At 37.2% G+C, this 13,128-nt stretch overlaps 1 protein-coding gene across 2 annotated transcripts in view; it reads right to left on the reverse strand.

The window, feature by feature from the left end:
* Positions 1-1,832: 1,832 nt before the first annotated feature.
* The window catches only part of KLRF1 (killer cell lectin-like receptor subfamily F, member 1), a 20,680-nt gene continuing 9,384 nt past the window's right edge, over positions 1,833-13,128 (reverse strand). For both annotated transcript variants that reach the window (XM_008578073.1, XM_008578072.1), the window contains 3 exons: positions 4,913-5,052; positions 4,418-4,530; positions 1,833-1,941 (listed from right to left, as the gene is read on the reverse strand). In XM_008578073.1, coding sequence (XP_008576295.1) covers positions 1,833-1,941; positions 4,418-4,530; positions 4,913-5,052 — 362 coding nt within the window. The remainder of the gene's footprint in view (positions 1,942-4,417; positions 4,531-4,912; positions 5,053-13,128) is intronic.

Consider the following 13,128-nt stretch of genomic DNA (forward strand, 5'->3'; position numbering starts at 1 on the left):
TGGGAGTCCACAAAGATATAAATACAAAATAAATAAATTAAAATTTTGATAGTAAATGAGAAAATCTCTAAAAGTACCTCTTGTTAAAGCAAAAACTGCGTTGAACAATGTTACGCAGGCCAGTAACATTTTCTTCAAGGCTACTGCAATAAGGGAGAGAAGCCAGAGCTCAATCTGAACTAAAATCTGCCAAAACGAAGGATGGGAGGGGTTTAAAAAGATGGGGTGAGGGAGAGATTAGATACCATCTGAGTTTGCCAATTGGCTTTACCCAAGGAAAATAAAACTCTCTCAGATCTCATAACAGGAGGCAGTTTACAAGGTGGAGCAGGTCATCCCACTGAATGTAGAATCCTACCCTCCCACGGCGAGTAGGAGGTAGGCCTCTGTCATCCTTGATGACATTTCCAATGGACGACTCCCAAGTCCTTGAGAGAGAAATTCCTGGGATGTGAAACCTGTAGAGGCTTGTAAAAAGATTTATATCTCAAGGAGGCAGAGAAAGAATTTATAGTTACAAGTGTTTTAAAGTAAATGCTCTAAGAAAAGTGAGGTCAGGGGCCATAGAGTAGAAGAAACCTATCTAGAGTTTAGTCAAATTGAGGTAAATATTAAAGCCATCTTGTTAACTTCCTACAAGATACTAATTAATTACAAAAGGGAAAGTAACTTTATGGTGAAATCAGGCAAACACACCACATTAGTCATCTGAATGAAAGAAATATCATCAATAACAGAACAAACGAAATTGTGTCCCACCTGGAAGAACGCAGTGAGAACAAAGCTTCGCTGCATCACTTTTAGGCCGTTCCTGCCCAGGAGGCATACCTGGAATTTAACCATGAGAAGCAATCACACAGATTCAAATTAAAGAACATTTCACAAAATAACCAATCGGTAGTGTTCAAGTGTTGAGGTCACGAATGTTAAGGACGGCTGAGGAATTCTTCCTGACTGAAGGAAACTAAAGAGATATAGTAGCTAAATGTAGAAATTGATTCTGACCTGGATCCTTTTACTCTAAAGAACAATATTTTGACAACTGGCATAACTTGAAGGAAGTCTGAGAATTATAAGATAGTTTTGTGTTGATGTGAATTTGCTGATTTTGATCATAGTAATGTGGTTAAATAGAAAAAAGGTATTTTTATTTTTGTAGGTAACACACAAAAAAGTATCCAATTACAAGAAATTTTGTGATGAAATGCATCAATGTGGCAACTAATTCTCAAGAGGTTCCAGAAAAAAATATGTTCTTTCCTCTGTACCTATCTTCTTATAAAGTGTGTGCGTTTCTAAATTCAGGAGAAAAAGTGTAACACATAAAAATCCGATAAAATCTTAAGCGAACAACACATTTAACACTTTTACTCAGAATTTCTAGTTTTAGGGTTTTATCATAGAAATAAATGATACTACTGTTTAAGAAACTACTCAGGATGTTTATTGCAGCATAGCGTACAATAGCAAAAACCTGGAAACAAAGCTAATGCTCATCAATAAAAGCAGGAAAAATGAGTAACTGCACAATATAATGCAACCCTTAGAACTATATAAAATTAACCCAAAATAATATTAAGAATTTATAAAATGCAATGTACAGAGAAACAGATGTAATTTTATCACATTTGGTGTAAAATAAACAATGAATAGCAATCCTGGATATAATTACATAGGCTCACATTGGATTATATCATCACCAAAAATTTGAAGGATACATTTTAGGTTGTTAACATGGGTTACTCTGAGGCTAGGACCTGAAAATTAATACTAGAACCTAATAGACTAAAAACTTGGATTATCGATTGTTCTACTATCAATTAAAATAAATTCTAATATTGGCAAATCCATTTGAAAACACTGCTGCAGGTTTCAGAATATACTTTATTTTCCTTGGTAGCAGCACAGCTGTTTTCCTTAGCTGGCCCCTTTATGAAGAATCTGCAAAAGAGTGAATAGATACATGGTTATTTATTTTTGCTAAAGACATTAATTTGTGTTTTCAGCTAATACCCTCCCTTAAATAAAAAGTTAATTAAAACTTTCAAAACATTTCCAATTACCTTGACTTATTAACCATTACAATATCTCTGTAACTTAGCTTCCTTATCTGTTATTGACAGATAGTTCCAAGAGAGTATGTTTGCAAATGACAGATATAAGAATAAATGTGCCTCCATATTCCTGTTCTAGTATTTCTTCTATTGTTCCATGAGGTTCAATTAGATTAAAAAATATGTTTAAGTTTACACAGTTTACTTAATCTCTCTTGGATTCTCATATCTAAATGAACAATGGTGGTGATAATATTTACTTCATGACATTGTTATAGAGCTAAAATAAATTGATGTTTCTAAAAAACTTAATACACAAATTGAACTATGTAAGCCCTAAAAAAATTGCATATTTATTGTATTATTTATCTATAAGTCAACATGTCAAATATGATAATAAAATAATCCATATGATACAGTTGTATTAGTGATATATTCTGTGAGGATTTTGTATAAACTGTGGAAAATATTCAAAAAAGAACCATGGAAATGGTGCACACCATCTTCAGAGTTTTCAAATTGATAGGAGCAAGTACTGAATTAATAAAAAAGTTAGCAACTTCCTAAATAGACTGGGTAATATGCAGTGACTCAAATCTACCCTTAGATGACACACTCATACTTTCCTACTTCAAAATTTTCTACTTCCTTCCAAATAATGTTTTTAACTCATGATGCAGTTTGGATGTGCTGTCCCCTCCAAAACTCATGTGGAATTTTGATCCCCAATGGGGCAGTGCTGGAAACTGATTGAGTCATGGGGTCGGATCCCTCATGAATGGATTAATGCTCTCCCTGGAGGAGGGGGGGATAAATGAGTGAGTTCTCGCTCTATTAGTTCCTGCAAGAGATTGTTGTTTAAAAGACCCTGGCACCTTCTCTCTCTCTCTTGCTTCCTCTCTCTTGCTTCCTCTCTCTTGCTTCCTCTCTCTTGCTTCCTCTCTCTTGCTTCCTCTCTCTTGCTTCCTCTCTCTTGCTTCCTCTCTCTTGCTTCCTCTCTCTTGCTTCCTCTCTCTTGCTTCCTCTCTCTTGCTTCCTCTCTCTTGCTTCCTCTCTCTTGCTTCCTCTCTCTTGCTTCCTCTCGCCATGTGATCTGCTTGTACCCGCCGGCTGCTGCCACTTTCTGCCATGAGTAGAAGCAGCCTGAGACCCATGCCAGATACAGCTGTCCCAGAATCGTAAGCCAAATAAACCTCTTTTCCTTATATATCGCCCAGTTTCAGATATTTCTGTTACAGCAACACAAAATGGACTAAAACAATTCACTTCCTTAGATTGACTGACTTAGCATGGTGAGATAGAAGATAAGTACTATTTAATAATGAAATAAGAATAAAGGAAAAGTAACACGATGGTATCTTTAAGTTGGTTACCATAAAGTATTAGTTTCCTACATTACTGTAAAAAATAAGTACCATAAACTTAGCGGCCATAAACGACACAAATTTATTATCTTACAGTTCTGGATATCAAAAGTCCAAAATTAGTCTTAGAGAGCTACAGGCAAGGTGTCTGTGGAACAGCCTTCTGGATGCACTAGGGGAGAATCTGCTTTTTATCTTCTGCATCTTCTAGAGGCTGCCTGAATTCCTTGGCTCGTGGCCACATCACGTGAATCTCCGCATTTGTCTTCATGTCTCCTTTCTCAACTCTGACCCTACTTCCTCCCTCTTATAAGGACTCTTGTGATTTAATTGGGCCCACCAAGATAATTCAGCATATTTCTATCTCAAAATTCTTAATCATACTTGCAAATTTTCTTTTGCCATGTAAGGTAACATATTCACATGGACTGGGGATTAGAATATGGACATCTTTGGGGATTATTGGTTTTCCTGGTAACATAGTAAAATTTTGAATTTACCTATTTTGCTATGTGTGTTTCTAGTTAAATATCTTATCACAAAATGAATAAAGCACACAAGAATGTTGATGAAGTTTTAAAAATCATCAGTAATCCCATGCAACTGTTGAAAGAATTTTGGATTATTTTGTTCTGTCTTGTATTTATTGTTTGCATTTTAACATTATGATAATCATAAAACACAAGAAATTGTATATTGCATTTTTTAATTACTAAAGATTGCTAAAGTAAGCATTGGTAACTTTGGTTCAGTCTACCTTTCTATGTAAAGTGTAATTTTTAAATAATAGCAATGATATTGTTTTCAAATTCTTTTGCTTTGAAACTCAAATCAAAATACTCATCATTATTTCTGTGAATATTAAGTTAATTTTCATTCTTTCAAATTCTGTAGTACCAAGAGTTATTTCAGAGTTGAATTTGGTGGACAAAGAGGTGCCTTATGAAGACATATTCTACAATAGACAATAAATCAGATTACTTTGTAGGAAAGACTCACATCTTCGGATCTAATGGAGAGCCATCCACCCAAGTCCATGTCTTCTTCAAAGATGTAAAGTTAAGCCCAATCCACACGTAGTTTGATTGTCTTAGGTTTTTCTGTATAAAAGCCTAAAAAGTAGGTGATGAGTAACTAAATAAACAGAATATTTTAATAATTTAGACACACTAAGAAAAATTTAGAATTTTATTGAAAAACTAGGACTCTGCATGAGGATTCTTATACTAATCAATTCATATCTTAATCACACACATATTATATATAGATACAGATATATTATACACACACAATTGCAAATCGAATATAAATATTTGGGCTAGCTCTAGCATGGGTGAAATAAGTTAGTCACTTAGAGCACAAAATTTAAGAGTGCCACCAAAACTCAGTTATAAAGATAAAGATAATTTCACTCAAGAATGGAAAGGTATTTGAGGAAAGCCACTTTTAACTGCACAGAGGCTAATGCCATAACCATGATGTTGAACCAATTACCATTTCAAGTTGGTTCTGTATTATTAATAGATGAGATTTTCTTCCCAAACAATACATATAACTGTCACTCCAATTTTTCATCTCATCAGAGAACCAATAACATTTTTCTTGATATTTGAGCCATTCCAATGGGCATAGTACTATAGGGAAATAAATAAAATAAAACAAAATTAAATTACATATGCATCTCTGAAAATTGACAAGACAGTGAGAATAAGACTTAGGTGTTGTATGATAGAATCACTCATAACAAAGTGTTCAAAAGGTGTCCAAAATACAAATGACAATGCATGGTAATTAAGACAGTTAATATTGTAAGATGAAGCAAAACCTAGAAATAAAGGGAGTTTTTATGCTAAGATCTAATGTATTGTCTAAAATAGAAGATAAAATATTATCTATACCACTTACTTAGAATGTATCCATATAAAGTTTTAGAATCCTTCCCTTGTAGTTCTGTGTGTGCATTTCCTTCTCCCTTTTGATGTTAAATAATATGGAGATTAATAACAGTTTATTTTCAACATCCTTATAATTGCAAGACCACCAAGTCCTTTAATTTTCTTGAATTAAAATAAATTTAGGCCTTATCAATAGAAAATATTGAGACTTTTGGCATAATACTGAAGGACAGTGAGGTTTATATAAAAATATATGTGCAGGCCAATATAACTATTTTAACTGGCAGCTCATTATAATCTCTGTCCTTTTTTATTAAGATAAAATTCACATAACATAAAATTCATTATTTTAACCATTTTAAAATGCAATTTCATTGGTTCTTTAGAACATCCAGGGCCGGCCCGGTGGCGCACTGGATAGTGCGCTGCTTGGGAAGCGCGGCGGCGCTCCCGCCCGAGGGTTCGGATCCCACATACAGACCGGTTCCCGCTCAGTGGCTGAGCGAGGCGCGGGAGCAGCTCCGAGTGTTGCGATCCCGTTGACGGTCCCGGTCCGGCACGGGGGCGACACTGAGGGTTGCGATCCGTTGCCGGACATGGAAAAAAAAAAGACAAAAAAAAAAAAAAAGTAGTTACAGGGCCGGCCCAGTGGTGCACTGGATAGTGCGCTGCTTGGGAAGCACGGCGGCGCTCCCGCCCAAGGGTTCGGATCCCACATACGGACCGGTTCCCGCTCACTGGCTGAGCGAGGCGCGGGAGCAACACCGAGGGTTGCGATCCCGTTGCCGGTCCCCGGTCCGGTACGGGGGCAACACTGAGGGTTGCGATCCGTTGCCGGACACGGAAAAAGACAAAAGACAAAAAAAAAAAAAGAACATCCACAATGTTGTATAACTATCACTACCATCTAACTCTGGAACATTTTCATTACTGCAAAATGAAGCTCCGTAAACATTCAGCAATCACTGCTCATCCTCTGATGACCGAGCCCTAGCAATTACTAGTATGGTTTCTCTCTCTATAGAATTGACTGTGATCAACACTTCATATAAATGGGATCATACAATATTTGGCCTTTGTGTCTGGCTTTTTCATCCAGTATAATGTTTTCAAGGTCCATTATACTTGTAGCACGTTCCAGTACTCCATTCTTTTTAAAGACTCTGTAATATTCCACAATGTGTAGGTAGCACATTTTGTTTATCCATTCTTCAGCAGCTGATGGACATTCAGGCTGTTTCTGCTTTTTGGCTATTAGGAATACTGCTGCAATGAACATCCATATACCAATTTTTATATGAATATATGTTTTCTGTTCTCTTGGGTATATGTTAGAGTCAAATTGCTGGGTCATGTGACAATTCTGTTTAACTTTTTGAGGAGCTGCTAACCTGTTTCCTATGTGCTATATTTTACATTCTCACTGGCAATGTGTGAGCAATTTCTCCACATGCTCACCAACATTTTTTCTTTTTATTTGATTATGACCACCCTAGTGGGTAAGTGATTTCCCATTGTGGTTTTCATTTCCCATTTCCTTAAAGACTAACCATATTAAGCATCTTTTCATGTGCTTATTGGCCTATTGTACAATTTATTTGGAGAAATGTCTATTCATATCCTTTGCCCATTTATAAATTCTGTTATTTGTCTTTTTATTTTTTAATTATAAAAGTTCTTTATATATTCTGGATACTAGACCCTTATCTGATGTATAATTGGCCAGTTTTTTTCCCATTATTGTGTTGTCTTTCCAACTTCTTGATAATGTCTTTTGATGATCAAAGATCTTTAATTTTGATGATATCCATTTTATCTATTATTTTTCTTTTGTTGCTGGTGCTTTTGTTATCATACTTAAGAAAACCATTGTCTAATCCAAAGTTATGAGAATTATGCCCATTTTTTCTTTTTTAAGTTTGACTCCCATTTAGGTCCTAGATCCATTTTGCATTTTTTATATGGTGTGAGCGAGGTGTCCAATTTATTCTTTGCATGTGAATATCTAGTTGCCTCAGACCCATTGGTGAAAAGACTGTCCTTTCTCTCATTAAATGGTTTTGGCACATTTGTTGAAAATCATTTAGCCATAGATGTATGGGTTTATTTCTGGACTTTCAATTCTATTTCATTGATCTATATATCTACCTTTAAAGCCAGTACCACACTGTTTTGATTACTATAACTTTATAGTAAGTTTTGGCAATCAAAAGTGTGAATCCTCCAAATGGTTCTTTGTTTTTAAAATTTATTTTAATTGACACATAGTATTGCATATATTGGTGAGGTACAATGTGACATTTATATACATGTATGTAACATGCAATGATCAAATCATGGTAATTAGCATATCCATTATCTCAAACATTTGTCATTTCTTTGTGTTGAGAACATTCAAAATCCTGTCTTCTAGCTATTTGAAATCATATAATAAATTGTTGTTAACCGTAGTCAACCCACAGTGCTATAGAACACTAGTCCTCATTCCTCCTATCTAGTTGTAATCTTTTATCCCTTGATCAACCTGTCCCTATTCTCCCCCAACCCCTGCTCTTCCCAGTCTCTATTAACCACTATCCTACTCTCTGCTTGTATCAGATCAACTTTTTTATCTTACACATATGACTGAGAATATGAGATATTCAACCTGTCCCTATTCTCCCCCAACCCCTGCTCTTCCCAGTCTCTATTAACCACTATCCTTCTCTCTGCTTGTATCAGATCAACTTTTTTATCTTACACATATGACTGAGAATATGAGATATTTATCCTTCAGTGCCTGGCTTATTTCACTTAACATAATGTACTCCAGGCCCATTCATGTTGCCACAAATAACCAGATTTCATTCTTTTTTATGGCTGCATAGTACCTAAGAGATGTCAGGGCTCTCCTGTTTGTGAAAACTGGAAATTCTGCTGTGGTCGGTGTGGAAGTGTACACCAGCAGAAATCATAGCCTTGCAGTTGGTAGTCTCATTTTTTGTCAATTTAAATATTATGTAGTTATGCCATAAGATTGTGAATGTAATGTAATCAGGATTATAGGCAGCATTTTTGACTACTCTGAGAAATATTGTTCTTTTCTCAATAGCCTTTGTTTTCAAAGCCCATTTTTTTCTTTCAATGATAACTGCTGCCAAAGGATAATAGTAGGAGAAAATGCCCACCTAGCAATGTCATTTTGTGATACTAATTGCTGTGTTCTCCTTGTTGGGAAGTGGGAGCTTTGTGGCAATTCCAAAGGCTGTGAAAGCTGTTTTGCTAACCCCTCAGTAACATTACCATAAGTTGGTGCTTTGCATGGTAAACCAATAGAAGGCCTATGTGGATATTTACCATTCTTAATTCATATTTCATGGCAGAGAGAGGCCCAGTGAAGCTGATTTTCCAGTTCTGATGTACTTCTCTGTAACTTTCTTCTGACTTGTGGTACGCTCAAGATCTAGATCTAGATCTAAATCTCTAACGAGTGATACAGTCTTTAATGGCTTTGTGGAAATGTCTCTCTGTTGGGTCTATTCCTCTATTAATGATTGTTTTTACAACATATGTCAAAATGCCTGACCTCTTATGCACCAACCAATAGAAGAGGTGGTGTAGCTCATCCCTAAGTTCTGCGGACCCTCTACTTTCAAGACACTTACCTACTTCAGTGGTCTGTTTAGTGCCTGACCTCTTATGCACCAACCAATAGAAGAGGTGGTGTAGCTTATCCCTAAGTTCTGCGGACCCTCTACTTTCAAGACACTTACCTACTTCAGTGGTCTGTTTAGTTCATCAGCCTTGGTATTGCATCATGCCTCTTCTGTGTCTTGTTTTGTATGAACCAAGGTATGGTGCACCAACGTTGGCAGAGAAGGAGTGAATATGGCCATTTTTTCCCTACATCTCTTTATTCCAAATGTATCAGCCTTGCATTTCCCAGGCCTGATTTTGCCAAAGTGCTGGCCAAGTAGTCAGACCATTAGCTACCTACCAGTAGCTGTTGGAATTATGGACCTCAGGAAATGTTTATCAAGGATGTATTCTACTGCTAGAAGTATTGAACATAGATGCTTTGGTCTATCCCCCATGTGCATATTGGAGGGATTGAACAGAACTGATAGTCTGTGGTTGTCCATTGTCTGCCTCCCTTATGCCCCATGCTTGCTCCATTAGTAAAAATACCATTGCTTTTCTTGTTCTGAGAATGTTGACTATCCTCCCTATTGAGTAAGAGAGGGCGGCACTTTGGAAGTTTGGAAAGTTAACCTAAATAGAAAGGTATATGACTATTTCCTCATGGAGTTGTGACATTACAGTAAGGCCAACCCTGTAGATATCCTTATCTCAATCCTTGTAGATACATTTCCCTTTCAATAAGGCAGCCCCTGTTGCCAGTTTAATTTTACAGGGAGCTTTTTCTATTACCCAAGGCATAATAGTTATCTCAGTCCATAGGATAATAGCTCTGTCCCAATAAGAGCTTCAGTTTCAGTAAGTGCTCAGTATGGGAGGTTGGAGCACTTGGAGCATGTCTTTTTCTGAATTGAGATTACTTTACTCTTCTGAGTTCCAAATGTAGTCAAAAAATTTAAGAGTCTGGGAGGGGGCTTGTGCCTTATGTAGGGCAATTTCCCATTTCCTCTTACTGAGAGGTTTTCTAACAGTTGTGATGGCTTATAGAACAGACTCTTGGTCTGGTCTGTATAGGAGAATATCATTGACTGAATGCCAAAGCCAAGTTTCTGGTGTTAGTGGGGGGTGGACATTTAGCTCCTGTCTTTAAAGCCCAAGTGTGATACCAGGGCTATTTAAGTACCCCACAGGAAACTGTTTTTATCTTCTCAGGCTGCCATAACAAATATCATAGTCTGGGTGGCTTACACAACAAATGTATTTTCTCACAGTTCTGGAGTCTGGGAAGTATACAATCAACGTGCCAGTTGCTTTCATTACAGGTGAGGGCTTGCTCCTTGCTCTCAAACAGTCACTTTCTTGCTGTGTTCTCACAAGGCAAAGAGAAACAGTGAGCAAGATCTCTGGTGTCTCTTCTTATGAGAACACCTAATCTTATCAAGAAGGCCCCACCCTATGGTGGTTAATTTTACATGCCAACTTGACTGGGCTAAGGGATGCCCAGATAGCTAGTAAAACATTGTTTCTGGGCATGTTTATGATTGTGTTTCTTAAAAATAATTAGCATTTGAATTGGTAGACTGTGGAAAGAAAATCACTCCAACAGTGTGGGTGGCTGTGATACAACCCACTGAATAAAACAAAAAGGTGGAGGAAAAGAAAATTGTATTTTGGAATTACATAACTTGTTTGGTTTTCAGGGTCATAGCTATGAACCTCAGGATAAATCAAACCTCAAATCTCAGCCGTATTTGATTTAGATAATACTTAGACAAGACTTTGAACTTTAGACTTTAGAGTCAGTTCTGGAACAAGTTAAGAAGTTTGAGGCTGTTGGGAAGAAATGAATGTATTTCATACGTGGGAGGGACATGAATTTGGGGAGGCCAGGAGTGTAATGTTATGAACCGAATGCTTCCAAAATTTGTATGTGGAAATGCTACCTTCCAATGTGATGATATTAGGAGGTGGGGCATTTGCGAGGTAATTAGGAATAGATGAGGAATGGAAAAGGGTTAGGACCCTTATAAAAGTCCCAAGAGAGCTTGATTCTCTCTCTGCTATGGGAGGATACAATAAGTTCTCCACCATGTGAGGACACATTGAGAAGTTGGCAGTCTGCAACAGAGAAGGGGGCCCTCACCAGAACATGACTGTGTTGGCACTCTGATGTCAGACTTCCAGCTCCTAGAACTGTGAGGAATAAATTCCCATTTTTTATGAGCCACCTAGTCTGTGTTAATTTGTTATAGCAGCCTGAAATAAGCAAAACACACCCTAACAACCTCATCTAAACCTAATTACCTCTCAAAGACCCCATCTCCACATACCATCATATTGGGGATTAGGGTTTCAACATATGAATCTGTGAGAGGGACGCAAACATTCCGTCCATAGCAGCAACCAAGTAAAGGTGAATGCAAATTGTGGTTGATTCTCTTCCAAAATTTTTACTGAATAGAGCATGTTAGCTAAGTCTACATACCCAAAGCACTTATCCATGTTGTTGTGAATGTCATTCATTAATGTGATGATATCCAATAGAGATGCTGTAAGCGAAGGAATAAGCTTGCTCTGCTCTCTGAAATCTATAGCTAGCCTCCTCTCATTAATAGTGCCTTTAAGCACACAGTCCATATCAGGAAGATGAAATGGTGAAGATTAGAACTCCTGACTAAATCAGCTATGACAGACTGTAAACACGCAGTGCCTTGCCTTAGTCAGTACTGTAGAGTATTTACCACCCACGCTGATAGAGAATGATTAACTGATTCCTACCAGGCAGTGCCCACAAATAGTATAAAAGCCTTAGGCTTGTTTTATGAGATTATGCGCTGACTGAGAAGGTTCATTCCAGTAACAGGAAAATGAACAGACTCAGGAGACAAGTAGAAAAGAAGCGACTTTTAAGCAAAACTGGGCCAATTTTAATAGTTAAGCAGGTAATTGCCCCTTTACTTAATCTTCCTCTCAAGTTGGTCAGTTCCTAGGAGAGTCACTTTAATGTATGACTGCTTTCTGGGATAAGAGAAATTCAGACACCCACATTCAACAGAGCTAGTCTGTGTTGTTTAGTTTTTGGAGACTGATCCATAGTTAATGTGATTAAAGGGTGATCGTCTGCTAGAAAAGGCCTGGTTTTATGACCACTGTATCCCTATGCGGGGGCAGGTTCCTGCCACTAGTGAATATAGAGGCAGGTGCAGAAGGAAAGGCTGCTTCTGAAGAACAGTGCTACTGGCTGTCATGTAACTCTAGTAAGTGTAGGAACTGCTTCACCAGTTTACCAGAGATTATCCAATCTGAGACCCTCTTGGCCCTTCGTGTCCAATATAAACTTTTTTATTCTTCTCAGGGTTTATGCTTAGGTAGGGGTCTGGCTGAAGGCGGTCTGTTTGGCCTAGGGAAGGGGTAAACTTGCTATGGATAGTAATTGTGATTTAGGTAACATGGAGTATGTCCTTGAATTTGGCAACCAATTCTTAGACATGACACCAAAAACACAAAGGATGAAAAAACCTTAAACTGAACTTTATCAAAATTAAAAAGTTTGTCCATCTAAAGATATTACCAAGAAATTGAAGTGACAACACATGGAATGGAAAAAAAGTATTTGTGAACCATACATCTTATAAGGGTCTCAGTTTCACAATGTGTAAAGACTCTTACAACTCAACAACAAAAAACAAACAACCCTATTAAAATTGGGTAAGTGACTTAAACTGGCATTCATCCTAAGAAGATATATAAATGGCCAATACACACATGAAAAGATGCTCAACATCATTAGTTATTGGGGAAATGCAAATCAAAACCATAAGGGGATACCACTTCACATCCACGATGGTGGCTGTAATCAAACGAAAAGTGTTGGCGAGGACGTAGGGATCTTCATACATTACTGATGGGAATGCAAAATGTTGTAGCTGCTGTGAATAGTTTGGTGTTTCCTCAAAAAGAATTATCATATGACCTAGCAATTCCACTCCTAGTTATATTCCCAAGAGAACTGAAAACTGGTACTCAAACAAATATTTGTACACATATAGTCATAGCCGCACCATTTACAATAACCAAAAGGTAGAAACAACCCAAATGTCCATCACGATATGGATGGTTAAACAAATTGTGTTGTGTATATGTGTGTGTATGTTTGATTGTGTCTTGTGTGTCTATATGTTATATATATATATATAT

This window comes from Galeopterus variegatus, unplaced genomic scaffold (assembly GCF_000696425.1).
Source record: "Galeopterus variegatus unplaced genomic scaffold, G_variegatus-3.0.2 Scaffold1626, whole genome shotgun sequence".
Classification (NCBI taxonomy): Eukaryota; Metazoa; Chordata; class Mammalia; order Dermoptera; family Cynocephalidae; genus Galeopterus; species Galeopterus variegatus.